The sequence below is a fragment of the Suricata suricatta genome, chromosome 4 (genome assembly GCF_006229205.1).
Source record: "Suricata suricatta isolate VVHF042 chromosome 4, meerkat_22Aug2017_6uvM2_HiC, whole genome shotgun sequence".
Classification (NCBI taxonomy): Eukaryota; Metazoa; Chordata; class Mammalia; order Carnivora; family Herpestidae; genus Suricata; species Suricata suricatta.
In genome coordinates, this window is record NC_043703.1 from 130,774,894 (window position 1) to 130,789,821 (window position 14,928).

The window sequence follows — 14,928 nt, forward strand, 5'->3', positions numbered from 1 at the left end:
GCCCCACTCTACTTTTAGCAGATGACCCCACCTCCTCTTCACAGACTAACTGAGGCCACCAGACAGCTGCCACTCACACACCACACCCCAGCACATTCACATTCCCACTACCAACAACACAGGCTCCACCTGAATCCAGTCACCAGTTAACCCATTATACACTCTGGGGCTGGGCCCTCGTTAGGGTTTTAGTTTATGGGTTTTTTTTCTCTCCCTCCCATACCTTCATCCTCTCAACTGAAGCATTTTTGCTCCATTCTAAGCATGTTTACCTGAATTTCTCCATCTCAACTTCCCTCCTCTTTAAGCCAAATTCACCAGAGTAGCCAAACCCTTGTCTATTTCTTCATCTCCTACTCATTGACAATAGTCAATTTTTCAGATGAGTTTTACTTCTTCACATATTCGGGATGGGGTGGTGGGGGCAGGACTTTGTTTTCTAAGTAGGCCTGACAAGTATTACCAATTTTTATTTCATGTATGCTTTTATGAGGCTGAATGACAACTATCTGGTTCATCTTCTGAATGCCCACGCCATGCTGCTCCATTGGTACCCCATGAGCACCCGTGTTTGGGGAACTGCACCCCACAAGTGGCTTTCATACCACCACATTCAAGGCTCTGAGGAAGCACACAATAAAGATGCCAGAAGCCAGTGCTTTGCATCTGTGTGCGGACTACTTCTTGGGTATAGGCCTCTAGCATTCCATAAAATACAACTGAATAATAACGTGAAGTTATTTCAATAATGCTCAAATCCTTTTTCTTGGAAAAAGGCAATCTAAACAGACAAGTAAATAAAATCCTCTTAAGGAATTCTACAACTCCGAGTACTCTCTCTGTCACAAAGGTAAGCAACACCAGGACTCAGCTACCTCCATTGGGACCAGGGTCCGGGGGGCCAAGACTGACGCCTCCCCACGTATTTCCACTCCATCCTCGCTCCCGTTTAACCTTCATCTTCCTCTTCCGGTCCCACTCTTCCCTCTGCTGGACCATATCAGCCTCCACCTTCTCCTGCTCTTCCTTGCTTCTTTGGGCAATGCTCTGCACAGCTCCATCTCTCATGAGAGGGACATTCAGACCAGGCCATAGGAAGCCATGACGCCCTGGAGGTTTGAAAACATACATTAAAATAAGAATTTTTAAAAATCATTCATTTCTTGGGGCACCTGGGTGGCTCAGTCAGTTAAGCATCTGGCTTCAGCTCAGGTCATGATCTCATAGTTTGTGGATCTGAACCCGGTGTCAGGCTCTGTGCTGAAAGCTTCGAGCCTGGAGCCTGCTTCAGATCCTGAGTCTCCTTCACTCTCTGCCCCTCCCCAACTCACACTCTGTCTCTGTCTCTCTCAAAAATAAAATTTAAAATGTTAAAAAAAATCATTCATTTGTTAAATGCTAAAATGGCAGGCAATGGGCATACAATGATGCTGCTGGAGGGAGTTTAAACTAATAATCACTTGGCACTGTTAAAATTTTACGTGTACTTACCATAATAACTAGTAATCCCACTTCATGTTACCTACAGAAACACCCCCATACCGTTACGAGGCATAAGTGTGCTTGGACAAGGAGGTCCATGGAAGTGTTACTTGTAAAGGCAAAGAGTGGAAACAATCAGATGTATAGTGATACTGGACTGATTAAATGACTACGGTACCTTCAACCCATGAAACATTCTACACTAAATTCAAAGAATGAGGTTGCTATACAGATTTTGATGTGGAACAATTTCTAAGACCTAGTATTGAGTAAAAAAAGTAAATTTCTGATAGTGTGTATCATATGATATAATTTACTTTTTTAAAAAGAAAATATTTATTTCTTTTAGGGTACTGATGTATATAAAAACATTAAAAAGGGTCAGAAGAAGGGGCGTCTTCTCAGTCAGTTAAGCATCTGACTTCAGCTCAGGTCATGATCTCATGGTTCGTGGATTCAAGCACCGCGTCAGGCTCTGTGCTGACAGCTCAGAGCCTGGAACCTGCTTCAGATTCTGTGTCTCCCTCTCTCTCTCTGCCCCTCCCCTGCTCGTACTCTGTCTCTCAAAAATAAATAAATGTTAAAAAAAAATTTTTTTAATAAAAAATAAAAAAGATCAGAAGGAAACCCATCAAAATCAGATCAGTGCCTTCCTTGGGAGCAGCAACTGAGATGGGGGGGATTGAAAAAGCATCAAGGGACTTTATACTTCTCTACAATCTTTGAATTTTTTACTGAGAACGTATACATGTATGACTGCTGTACCTTTTTAAAAAGTTAAAAAATTAAATAAGATACAAGGTGAGTCATCAGAGAAAAAGATTCAAGTAGACACGTAAGTGCAGTGAAAGGTGTTTTCATTATGCCTGAAGGCTATTACTACCAAGGATCATCTGCCAATGACCATAGCACAAAATGTCAATCAAAGTACACTGTACAATTTTTACTCTTCAAAAAGTGCAAGTATAAACAATCACGTGTTCCAGGGGTTGGCAGACTAAGGCCCAGGGACCCAATCCTGTCCACCACTTGTTTTTGTAAAGTTTCACTGGAACTCAGCTCTCCTGGTGAGATTATGTATTGTCCAGGACTGCTTCTGTGCCCTCTTAGCAGAGCTGAAGAGTTGTAACAGAGTCTACGTGGCTCACAAAGCCAGAAATATTGACTATCTGGCCCTCTGCAGAGGTTTGTCAACTCTCACCGAATCATAAGATCCTTGAGGGCACTGACTGTCACAGAAGATGTGACAGGAGGGTACTTAGGCTTGTTGAATGAATAACCAAATGAATTCCTTTCTATGGGATTTTCTTCCCCCAGAATCATGGGGCATTAATTGAGCTATGTGGTTTAACTCTAAAACTGCAGACCTAATGACCTTCATGAGAAATGTATAAAAATCTCTGTAAAACTGGGAGGGAAACCTTAAAAAAGCACATTGGACTTTTTATAAATAAGCTTACCTTCACCGATGATCTGACCCCTGTTCAAATCCTTTCTTCTCTTTTTCTTAGTTCTTTTGCCTCTTCCTTTTCTGGCTCCTGCGCCAGTCTCTGCCAAGGCGCCTTTCCATAGCTCATCTGCTGTCACTGTAATGACACAGGTTTCTTGGTTTCTTAATTATCAAGCAATGATCTATGGTCCCCTGCTGAGCAGAAAAGACCCGAAGAGGCCAGCTCACTTGTATCACTGGGGTGATCAAGTAAAATGAGATCATTCTTTGTACATGTCAAACGCATGCTTACTTTTAGACAACCCAAGGGATGATTCTACTGTTTTCAAAGCACATGGCCTCCCTCCACAAAAGACAGACAACATTTAAATCCCACTGGCCCGTAGTTCATTTCCTGGCATCTTAGCAACTATGTTGCAGGTCTCTTCCCTGACCTCTTGCCACCACTGTAACCACTGAGATTATACCGATCCTTCTTAAATACAGGTTTCTTACCCCAAACAATAACCAACATTGCAATCTGAAACCATGATTCTTAATACTGGGGACTGTTTCTATTCTTCTGTGAATGCCCTAAATATGTCTGTGAATCCCTCAAAATAAGATGCACACATTCACCCTCAACTCTAATTAAAATCTAATCAATGCATAGGAAGGAATGAGCATGTAGGGGCCTGACAGTTAATACTTGATTGGAGAACATGTATTCTTAAGTCCTTCTTGTCTTTCACTTTATGTACAGACCCCTACACTGCTGATGTATTTCCATTTGTGAATTTCTAGGATCCCCAAATCTCTTTCTAGCACACATTTCAATCAGGATTTTCCCCTTTGTACTTGTGGAATATTCACACTTTCAACACTACTGAATTCTATTGATGTAGCTAACTTTCCCAAGTACTTCCAGCCTTTCGTATCACCAATTGATTTTACAGTCATAGATTCTGTCCCATTACCAATTTCTTTAATAAGGAATCACAGTCACACAAATATTGTAGTAATCAAAACTCCAAGATACATCTATCTATGTGCCTGAAATACTAAACATTTTCTGGAAAATGAATAAGCATCTTCATTGTCTCACCCTTAGGGTTTAAAAGTTCTAACTCCTTACATCCTGAAAGGTCTTCCCTTGATCTTCTGGGTAGATTACATGGAAAGAGAAACATGTTCTGGATTTATATTTTTAAATGCTTTATATCTCTTCAGTATCCCAAACCATCAGAGCCCAGGAACTGTCCATAGTCTTTTTCCTGCCCTTGAAGTCCTTTTCTCTAACTCTTCTTGTTGTAGAGGTGCCCCTTGCCCTCTGACACCCCTGTCCCTGCACTGCTGTTTCACACCTGTCTCTGACTCTGCATTAGCCTCCGTTCTTCCCCAGTTACAGGACTCTGAGCTCTTATTAGTTTCTTGTTCTCAAGTCACAGTAAGATTAACTTTAGGAGGAATAACTCAGTTGAAACGAGCATTGAGCTAGCTAGCTTGTGCTGCTTCAGTAGGAAATAGTCTTTGATTTTGTAAGTCTTCTCTGAAAAAAAGAAACCCCAAAAGACCAAGAACTAAAATTTATCCAAACTAATGAAGATTTCCTAAGAGTATTTAACATCGTATTTGTAAATCTGCCATGGAGGGGATCTATCTTTTAAATCCTTTTGAGCCAAATTAGTAAGCAGTTTACTTATTATGATTAAGACCAAAATAGCTCCATGTATCAAATTGGATGTAATAGTGGATTTTACATATCTGGGCCAGAATTCAATATTCCTCAGGTCTCAGGTACCCAACCAAGGGAAAAGTAAACTAGTGCTCCCCAAACAACAGTACAAATACAGCCGGTAATACGTGAGATAATCCCATTATCTAACTACAGAGTATTCTTATTTTAATAACACATCATATACTAATCTCTAAAGTGTTCATTCGCTAAAGAAAGAAGAAAAAGAAGAAAATTAAGACACAAAAGCACCTTCTATTTTCCTGTTTCGCAAAATGGGAAGTTTGTAGCCAGTCTACGTACATTTTGTGAAGAAACTGTAGGATCTATACTGTTGACCCATCAAGTTACTGGGAGAAGAAATACAGCACTGTCTCTGTAGCGCACGGGTCAAGCTGGTGTAATGATGGCTGCCTCTGGTTCCTGGAGATGACAAAGGGCCTGTAGGTTGATGGAATAAAACTTTGACTTAGATGTTCCATGCCTGTAGAAAAATACTGCCAGCACCAAAGAATTAACCATTACTAATAAAAATAAGCCACTAAAATCCCAAACTTTTAGGAATCATATTTTGAGGACAGTCTTTCTTTAAAAAACAAATCAAAACTTTATTCTGCTAACTTAAATGCCCATCCACGTTACAGAAGTTACAGTCTGCCCACACAACAGATGTAGCCATCTAAAGAATGAAGCAGATCTGTCCTTACCAGGGCTGCTACAATGCCCTCAGGAGTCCTCCATCAAGTCTAGTCTTGGCAAATTGCAACCTCTGGTGTATGAGCAGGGCAATGTACCCATGTGGAAAGCCCTATAAATGATCTGGTGAGAAGAGCAAGGTGCAGAACAGTAGAGCATCCTGCCCTTCATGTTGAAAAAACAAGGAAGGGATATGAATATACTTTATAGACTAATTTCAGAAGCACATAAAGGAAACTGATAACAGCGGTTACCTCTGGGGAAGAAAACTGATGTGCTTGGGGTTAGCATAAGAGATTTGCTTTTTTGCGTTTCCTGGAATTGTTCTAACTATATGCATGTATCACATAAAATTTTTATGAACATACAAGTTGTATAGGCAGTCATTTGACCAATCCCATGGATGGTGGTGTCCAGTGAGGGAAATGGCAGGGGTGACAGGAACTAGTGGACTCAAGGAAATGGGAACATTGATTACAAAACGCGTACACACTCCAGCTTTGCATTTCAATGGCGAATTTAGTCACTATGAGAAAAGTGAGGAGGGGGATTGCAACAGCCCTCGAGAGAATAAAGTTTATTTAAGGGCAACAGGCTTGAACAGAAAGCCAAAGAGTGACATCAGCTATTTTCAAGTCTTTGAGAAGTTAAGCCAGTCTCCGGCCTTCCTCACAGAAGCCTCCCGCAGGCCCCACATCAGCTCAGGATGGGGACACTACCTGGCTCACAATGGAGGGCAGAGTCAGTAGTTTCGAATGAATGAGTCACCAAACTAGTCAGTGAACAAATAAAGGGAGGGCTCAGCTCACCACGCTCTTCTGAGCCCCTCAGGAAAGGTATGAAGGGACTCTGACGGGTGAGGTTAACAATATGAAAGGGAGGAAGACTAAAGCAAGGCTCAGCACGGAGTTCCAAAAGGTCAAGGACACGATGAGATTTCAAGTCTGCCCCAACCATAGGAAAAGGCAGGGTTTCACTGACCATAGGCACAACAAGGCCTGAGCAAGGCTGCCTTCCCGTCTGGAGAGTGACTAAAGAGAGGGCCCTGCGCTATGTCAGTGTAGGAGCAAAGGCTCTGCAAAGGCCTGCATTACTAGGAAGCGTCACAGTACCCAGACTGCTCAGAGCCCAGTCCTGCCGTTTACTGCCTATGCAATCCTGAGCAAGTCCCTCAGCCTCTCACAGACTCACTCCATCATCTGCAAAATGGGAAGGACAACCCTCTCATAAAAACTGGTGAGGATGAACCAATATAACATGCTATATGCCTGACACAGAGGAATTGCTCAAAAACTTGTAGCTATTATTTTTAAAGCCTTGAACTATAATGACTGTAATCATAAAAAAACTGAAAAATACTCTAGACTTTATGTACTTCCCTTATAAAGAATGTGCTCTATTCATTTACATTTAGATAAAGTTTTCTAGCATTAGATTTTGTAAGAAACAGTAGTTGGACAAATGAATCTCACCACTGCTGAGAACAGTCTTCAATGCCAAAACGGAAGCTGTTGGAAAGGTGCTTAGGTAAAGCTGCCTGGACCATATGTGACCTGTAAGTTTAAAAAAAAAAATTCTTTTAAGATACCTCCTGCATTAAAAGGAACATTTTTAACACCCAAAGAATATGAACATCTGTAGAATAAAAGAACCAAGAGAAAAGTAAATGAATTAATTTCCAGGTCCCATATGACCACGTGAAGTAGGTTAACATCACCTTCTCTTCATGCTCACATCTAACCAGTTCCCAAGTCCTATTAATTCTATGCAAAAATCTATCAGCTGCCCCTCCCCCATGGTGTCATTGCCTCTTTATTCAGCTGCCATCCCTACTAAGGGACAATAGTCCCTTAGTAGATCTTGCTGCTAACCCCTCTAATTCCCCATCTGCTATCAGGCAGGCCCTTCTAAAATAACAAGTCTGGTCACCTGCCAGTTCTGATTTATCATTCTTTGGCTCCTTACTGCCTGTATAACAAATTCAAAACTCCATATAGCCTACATGATGGGCACGAGGCCCCAGCCTTCCGTTATCAGCCTCATCTGCCACCACTCTCCCCCACCCTCTCTGACTACACCAGACTTGTAGTCATTCTTTTTTTTTTTTAATGTTTATTCATATTTGAGAGAGAGACACACACACACAGAGCATGACTGGGAGAGGGTCAGAGAGAGGGAGACACAGAATCTGAAATGGGCTCCAGGCTCTGAGCTATCAGCACAGAGCCCAATGTGGGGCTCAAACTCAAAAACGGTTAAGATCAAACCTGAGCTGAAGTTGATGCTCAACCGACTGAGCCACCCAGGCGCCCCCCGCCTTTTTTTAAGACAGGGGTTGAGAGTGCGAGCCAGGGAAAGAGGCAGAGGGGGAGAAGGAGAGGGTGGGGAGAGAGAGAGGAAGAGGGAGAGGGAAAGAGAATGTTAAGGTGGCTCCACACTAAGCACAGAGCCCAAAGCAGGGCTCTCAATCCCATGACCCCGGGATCATAACCTGAGCTGAAATCAAGAGTTGGACTCTCAACCGAGTCACCAAGGCACCCCCAACTTGTAGACCTTCTTGAACACATTGTGCTCTTCAATCCCTTGTCTCTGACACATTCTCCTGAAACATGACTCTTGGTGAAGGCTCCTGGTTCCCACAGTGGCCCCCAGCACTCTGCTCCAGTCTCTCGAGACTCTGAAACCCCCACAGCATCAGGCTGTAACCATACTATGTGCCACTTCATGTAGTACAGTGCTTCCAAATAGGTTCTGACAGCATTTACTAGTAACTGATTTCTGAAAAGGGTACCAAGACAAATCAGTCGGGAAATAATAATCTTTTCAAGAAATGGTGCTAGGATAAATGAATATCCTCGCAAGAATGAAGTTAATGTATTTATTTATTTTTATTTATTTTTGAGAGACAGATAAACAACACGAGCAGGGGAGGGTCAGAGAGAGAGGGAGACAGAATCTGAAGCAGGCTCCAGGCTCTGAGTTGGCTGTCAGCACAGAGCCGGAAGCGGGGTTCGAACGCACAAACTGTGAGATCATGACCTGAGCTGAAGCCAGACGCTTAACCAACTGAGCCACCCAGGCACCCCAAAAGAATGAAGTTAGAGGCCACTTCGCACCATATATAAAAGTCAGCTCAAAATGGATCAAAGACCTAAACGTAAAAGAAAAAACTACCAAAAGTTTTAGAAAAAAAAGATAAGGGTAAATCATCATGACCTTGAATTTGGCAATGGTCTCTTAGATATACTAAAGCATAAGCAACAAAAAGTAAATAGATAAAACAGACTACCAAAATTTAAAACTTGTGTTTCAAGGGACACTATATTCAGAGAGTGAAAAGACAACCCACAAATTGGGAGAAAAGTTTTGCAAATCATATATCTGACAAGGAACTTGTATCTAGAGTACACAAAGAACTCTTACAATACACTTAATAAAAAGGCAACTCAGCTTAGAAATGGGTAAAGATTTGAATGGGTATCTCTCCAAAGAAGATTCATAAATGGCCAAATAAACACACATAAAAAAGATGTTTATAAGCCATCAGGAAAATGCAAATCAAAACCACAAACTGATACCACTTCATCCCCACTAGAATAACTATAATAATAATAGCAAATAATAACAAATGTTGACAAGAATGTAGAGAAGGAAGGACCCTCATGCACTGCTGGTGGGAATGTAAAACTGTGCAGCTCCTTTAGAAAACAGCCTAGCCATTCCTTAAAGTTAAACATGCAGTTACCATTTGATCCAGCAATTCCATTTCCAGGTCTATACACAACAGAAATGAAAATAGTGCACACAAATATTTATAGCAACATCAGGCATAATAGCCAAAAGGTGGAAACAACACAAATATTGATCTACTGATAAATGGATAAACGAAACGTAGTATATACATGCAACAGAAATTCACCTATGAAAAGGAATAAAGTACTGCCACATGCTATAATGTGAATGAATCTTGAAAACCTTATGCTAAGTGAAACAAGGCAATCACAAACGACCATATAGTATGATTCCATCTATATGAAATATCCAGAACATGCAAACTATATATAGAGATAGAAAGATTAGTAGTTGCCTAGAGCTAGGGGCAATTAGCAAGTCAGGGGATGGCAGCACAAGGGTATATTTTTGGGGTGCTGATAATGTTCTAAAAATGTATTATGGTGATGGTTGTATAGAGTTGTGGATATACTAAAAACCATTGAATTGTACACCTTAAGTGGATGAATTGTATGGTGTGTAAATTACATCTCAAAAAAGCTGCTACCAAAAAAAAAAGTTCCTAATGCACCAGAAACACATAACAAGACAAAACAAAGAGGCTCTGGAGCCAGATGGTGTGGGTGCCAAAACCTAACCTCCTCCCAGTGTAACCTTGAACATGTTTCTCAACCTTTGTGTCTCAATTCTTTGTCTGTAAAATGGGAATAACAAAAGCATCTATCTCACAAAGGCAATGTATAAATGAAGTGAGGAAAAACAGTTTAAGATAGTCCCTGGAACACGGTAAGAATTCATGAAGAAAACCTACAAAAGCTACAGGTGCTATTTGAATGGAGCCTTGAAAAACGATGTGATCACACCATGAATAAAGGTAAAGAATGTTCAGGTCAGATTTTCTGCCAAATCATTTCAGGTTTTCAGTTTTCAAAGGTCTTTAGATTTTGGAATTACGAATGCTGGGTTGTGGATTTACAATAAAACAGAAGGATGAAAAAAGGCCAAGTAGATCTTGAAGCACCAGTGGTCCAGCTTATGCTAAAGGATAGAGCAGACCGCCCCTCCTCAGGCTGCAACAAACAAGGGTGGGCGAGGACAATAAGCAAACTACGGACATTCAAAACATCCTTCTTTTCAACAATGACAGCGATCTGCCCGGAATCTAAAATGACTGACATTAATCCTATCCGACCCTAGCTGGAAGACTTCCTCCATCTGCTTCGAACCCCACATCGACTTCGCCAAATGAACCTGTGGGTCATGCCCGCCGGGAAGGCGATGCTTGCTCCCCAGTTCCCCATCCTCTTACCCAAGCACGCACGAGGAGTCTGGTGACCTGGAAGGAAACTTGGACAGTGTCCAGTCTACCTTCACTTTACAGACAGAAGCCCTGCGACCCAGAGAGGCCGCGAGGATGCGTGCAAGGTCACACAGCCGCTCCGGGAAGGATCGGAGCCCGGCATGATGGGTTCAGGGGCCGCGTCCTCTCACTTCTTTCGGCCCGTGCACCTGCAGGCCGCAGGCGAGCCCCTGCTTCCGCCCCCGCTCAGAGCCCCAGTCCCGGCGTCCCGGCTCTTACCCGCCGGCAAGCCACACAGCGCAGGGAGGCAACCTGCAGCGCGCACCGCCGCCGCCATGGTGAGCCGTGAGCGAGCCTCTGTCCAGGCCGCTTTCTCCACCGCCTGCCGCGACTGTTTCTCGCCAAACGGCTGGCCACGGCCTGCGGCTGAATTCCCGAGGCCAGAGGGCCGCACCGCAGTGCACAGCTGGGTGGGAGATGGTCTGCACCTGCAACAGGATATAATGAGTCCGGCGCAGCCGCGGACAGCCCCGTTGGGGACCTCGCGTTAGGACCCAGGGGCGGGGCTTGGGCTGGCTGCCGGAAAGGGCGCAAGTGGCTAGCAGTGTGTAGACTGAGAAAGCAGTGGTCGCTGTGGCGCAGTGAGTTGAAGCCACCGAAAGTTTGCAGCAAGAAGTGCGAGGCACAGATGAGCACGAAAAGGGTCTAAGGTCCGAGGGCTGATGTCTCGAGGAGGTTTATAACTAATAGGTAAATAAAGACAGACGAGTATAAAGTTGTTCATACCCAACTTCGGTAAAACTTTGAAGTTTATTAGATTTATATAAGCACGTCAGTTACCTTGGATTTCACACGCATTTATGTATTCTTATGATTCTAATGTTTGGTCTTTCATAACCTAGACCTAAGCTACGGTTTCTCACTAGCCCCGCTCGTGGCTCCGTACCGTCTGGGTCTGCCTGCGTTATCCAAGTATGTAGACGGAGAAAGGACACGGACTTCTTTTAAGAAGCTAGTATTCCTGCTCAGGCCGACCTCCGATTTTCAAATTTAGTATAAAATTTTTCAAACACAGAAAAACAAAAGTAGTGACAAGTTAGATTCCAAAACTTAAGATTGACACAGTTGCTTCATCTATTCTTTATCCTTCATTGTTAACAATCAAGTCCTGTGCATTTTTTTAAATATCCTCGTTCCTGGGCTATGTGAATTCCTTGATCTGAATATATGGGGGATATATCGTTTATTGGTGTTAGGACTGGTGTGAGACTCTATTTATAGGCTTTGTGCAGCTTGCTTGGCTGCATGGTCCGTCATTTCCTTTAGATTCTATAGATCCTTTTGATGCCCCCGAGATAAATTACAGCCACCTCTTTTGGTTCATGCACAGCCTCTAAGACAGCTATTATTTCAGGTCCATATTTAATAGGAGAGTTATGACTTAATAATAAACCCCTCTCTCTCCAGATTGCCCCATGCGTTTGAGGCCCTTTCCCAATTGTAAAGCAGGAGTGAGCAGATGTATTTGCTGGGAGTGCTTTGGCCTCAACAGTCTGAGTCAGACTGACAATAGTGTACCCAGCTTTTTATATCCCTCTTTTCATGAAACTTCTGCCATCAGTAAACCATCATCTGCATTATCAGTAGAAGAATGTTTTAAGTCTGATCAGCTAGAATAAACAAGATCTCAATAACCTCTGAATAGCAATACTCTATGGAAGTGTGATGGTCAGGTCCAGGCATAAGGGTAGCTGGGGTTACAGTCTGATGGGTCTTAAGGACCAATTCCGGTGTGTCTAAAAGCATAGCCTGGTATTTAGTAGTCATCCCCCTCGGCCCCCAAACATCATCCATCGGTGGCCTTTAGTTTCTAAAACACTTTGGACCTGATGTGAAGTCATTACCATCAGGGACCATCCAGTAGTAAGCTTTGAGGCTCCTTCCACCAGGAGCGCTGTTGTATGCCTCTATTTGCAATCTCACATCAATAGAGGTAGCTCCAAGGACAAACATGGCTAGGGATAAAACCATCAAGAAGCCCTCTTTCAGGTGGAGCCTTAACAACATCTTCATTACAAGGAATCACTGACAAGGGGGGCAAGACTTGTCTAGAAATAGACAAGACACTGGAAAAGATTTAGAATAGATTCATAGGGCCCCAAGTGCATCATCAAATCTAATAACATAAGGAAATTGGGGTTACCCATTATCTCTACAAGCACATAGTTAATCCCATGGAGTGGGGTACACTCTGACTTTTAAGGAACAATTTTGTCATCTCAGCCACATGGAATTGGTAAAGGTGATAGCTGAGTTATACAATTGTTAAGGAATCCTTCCCATTTTCTGTTTAAATAATCATATGCCCATGGGGTCCTGTTATTATCCCCACAGAATAACAAGCAAGAAGACTGTTGACATATGAGCTATGATGGCATTTTCTGTGAAGTTTACCTTAAGCTGTCTAGCTTAGGCAAACAACAAACATTCAAAAACCAACTAGAATTTAGCATCCACAAAGATGTGTTATTGGAACATGATGTTTTTCTCTAGAATCACCCTTATTTCCAGAGGTAGCCAAATCAAGACTAATTCATATGAAAAACAAGACCAATTTTAACAAATTTAGCCGGATTACTTACATAAGCTCAGTAAGAATAGCAATTGGCCATTCAGATCTTTTAAAATCTGCTTTCCTGGAACTTTTCATAATGAATCTAGTTTTAGTAGCCTCTGTAGGCCAGAAGCCAATCCAAGTACTTGCCATCAGATATGCCTGCAATACCTGTAGATTTGGGCGAATTTCTCTTCATGAAGACCTAGAATATGCTGAGGTTCCTGCACCTGCCAGGAAGTGACTTTGTTTACTCACCTGTTAAGGCTGCTGGGCACTCTGTGAGCAAGGTGTCAGGCCAACATTTCCAAGGGGACTCTATGGCACCATGTTTCATAAAGTCAGCCTTAGTTCCTTAAAGTTGTCTGGTCATCTTTGAGTCTGTGTGATGAGGTTTTAGAGTGATGGAGGTCTGGAGCCAACGGACCTTTCCTTATTCCTGTCCTTACACAAAGTTGTCTGTCTTGGGCATGGGACAGTCACTAGCTGCCAATCTTAAGACTCCTGTATGAGGTTTCCTCCTCATTGGTGTAATGTGATCCCCTTCGCATCTCTGGTCTAGCGGCTTCTGGCTGTGAGACCTCTGCTTGGAGCCCACTGAAACCAGTACCCAGTTGAATTAAAGCCCAACTGGGGACTGTTTCCTAGGGAAGTTGGCTATAAAGGACTTCATGTGTTGGAATGTCACTCAGACCATGATGGATTTCTAGCTTTACTGTTTATCATCACTGTCCTCTACTAAATACTTAAATTCCCAAATTGGGTAAACCCCTCATGTAAATATTTTCTAATGTTTTCCATGGCTTTAAAAATTGCAGGTTCTTCACAGCATGGCATGGTATTTCAGCCCACTCACTGGCACCTATTTGTAGCCAAGGATACAGTAGAGAAGCAGGGGGGAAGGGGGGAAGCTAGCATCCCTCCTATGGGGGGCCTTTATGGCAGGGCAGTGATCAACAGAGATTTCATTAGAGGGACATCTCTAGTCACTTTGACACCTGCCCTAACAGGCATTTTTGAAGTAGAACTTTAATCTTATACTAGTGTATTTTTAAAATCCATTCATTTCAGGGGCATCTGGGTGGCTTAGTTGATTGATTGAGCATCTGACTCGATTTCAGCGCAGGTCGTGATCCCACGGTCATGAGATCAAGCCTACTGTAGGGTTCCACAGTGAGCATGGAGCTTTCTTAAGATTCTCTCCACTTCTGCCCACTTTCCCACTTGCATGCTCACTTGCCTCCCCAGAGAGTAGCCACAGGCTAGAGGATTGCAGCCTGAGATATTGACCTGAAAGTGTTCCAGTAGGACCATACTCCTTAAGAAGCCCCTGAAATTAAAGAAAGAGAAGAGAAAGTATTCACCCAGTTTGCACCATAGCCCAAAGTCCAGATGAGAAGACTTGGTCCGCGCATTGGGAACCAAAATGATGTGGAAATGTTGAGGTTCTGAGCAAAAGGTCAAGAAAGAATTGAGACATCTTTGGTGCAGAAAGGTAGTTTTATTAAAGCACGGGTACGGGACCCATGGGCAGAAAGTGCTGCACTGGGGTCATGAGGAATGGCTGATTATGTACTTTCAAGTTGGGAGAGCATGAAGGATAGCATAACTCTCGAAGGAATCTCTAACTAAGGAAGGGTGTCCAATGAACTTGAGCAAATTTATCATCCAAGTAAAATTTTAAAGTTAACAATTATCCATGAAAACTTTGACATAGAATTAACCATCATTTGTTTTTTTGAAAGAGAGAGAGCGCACATGCACAAGAGTAGGGGGAGAGAATCCCAGGCAAGTTCCATGCTCAGCACGGAGCCCAAAGCGGGGCTCAGTCCCATAACCCTGGGATCATGACCTGAGCCAAAATCAAAAGTTAGACACTTAACTGACCACCCAGGTGCCCCAACCATCATTTAAAGTCATCTTTTTGCTAGCAAATTGCA

General features: G+C 42.8%; 1 protein-coding gene across 2 annotated transcripts in view; it reads right to left on the reverse strand.

Annotated features, from left to right (window-relative positions):
* The window catches only part of MRPS5 (mitochondrial ribosomal protein S5), a 23,032-nt gene extending 12,168 nt beyond the window's left edge, over positions 1-10,864 (reverse strand). The window contains exons 1-5 of one of the 2 annotated variants that reach the window (XM_029937847.1): positions 10,654-10,864; positions 6,815-6,895; positions 4,950-5,069; positions 2,943-3,068; positions 876-1,109 (exon numbers count right to left, since the gene is read on the reverse strand). In XM_029937847.1, the coding sequence (XP_029793707.1) occupies positions 876-1,109; positions 2,943-3,068; positions 4,950-5,069; positions 6,815-6,895; positions 10,654-10,711 (619 nt within the window). In that variant the 5' untranslated portion in view covers positions 10,712-10,864. Of the gene's footprint in view, positions 1-875; positions 1,110-2,942; positions 3,069-4,949; positions 5,088-6,814; positions 6,896-10,653 lie in introns of both variants that reach the window. The other variant, XM_029937846.1, reaches the window with a different exon arrangement.
* Positions 10,865-14,928: the final 4,064 nt, after the last annotated feature.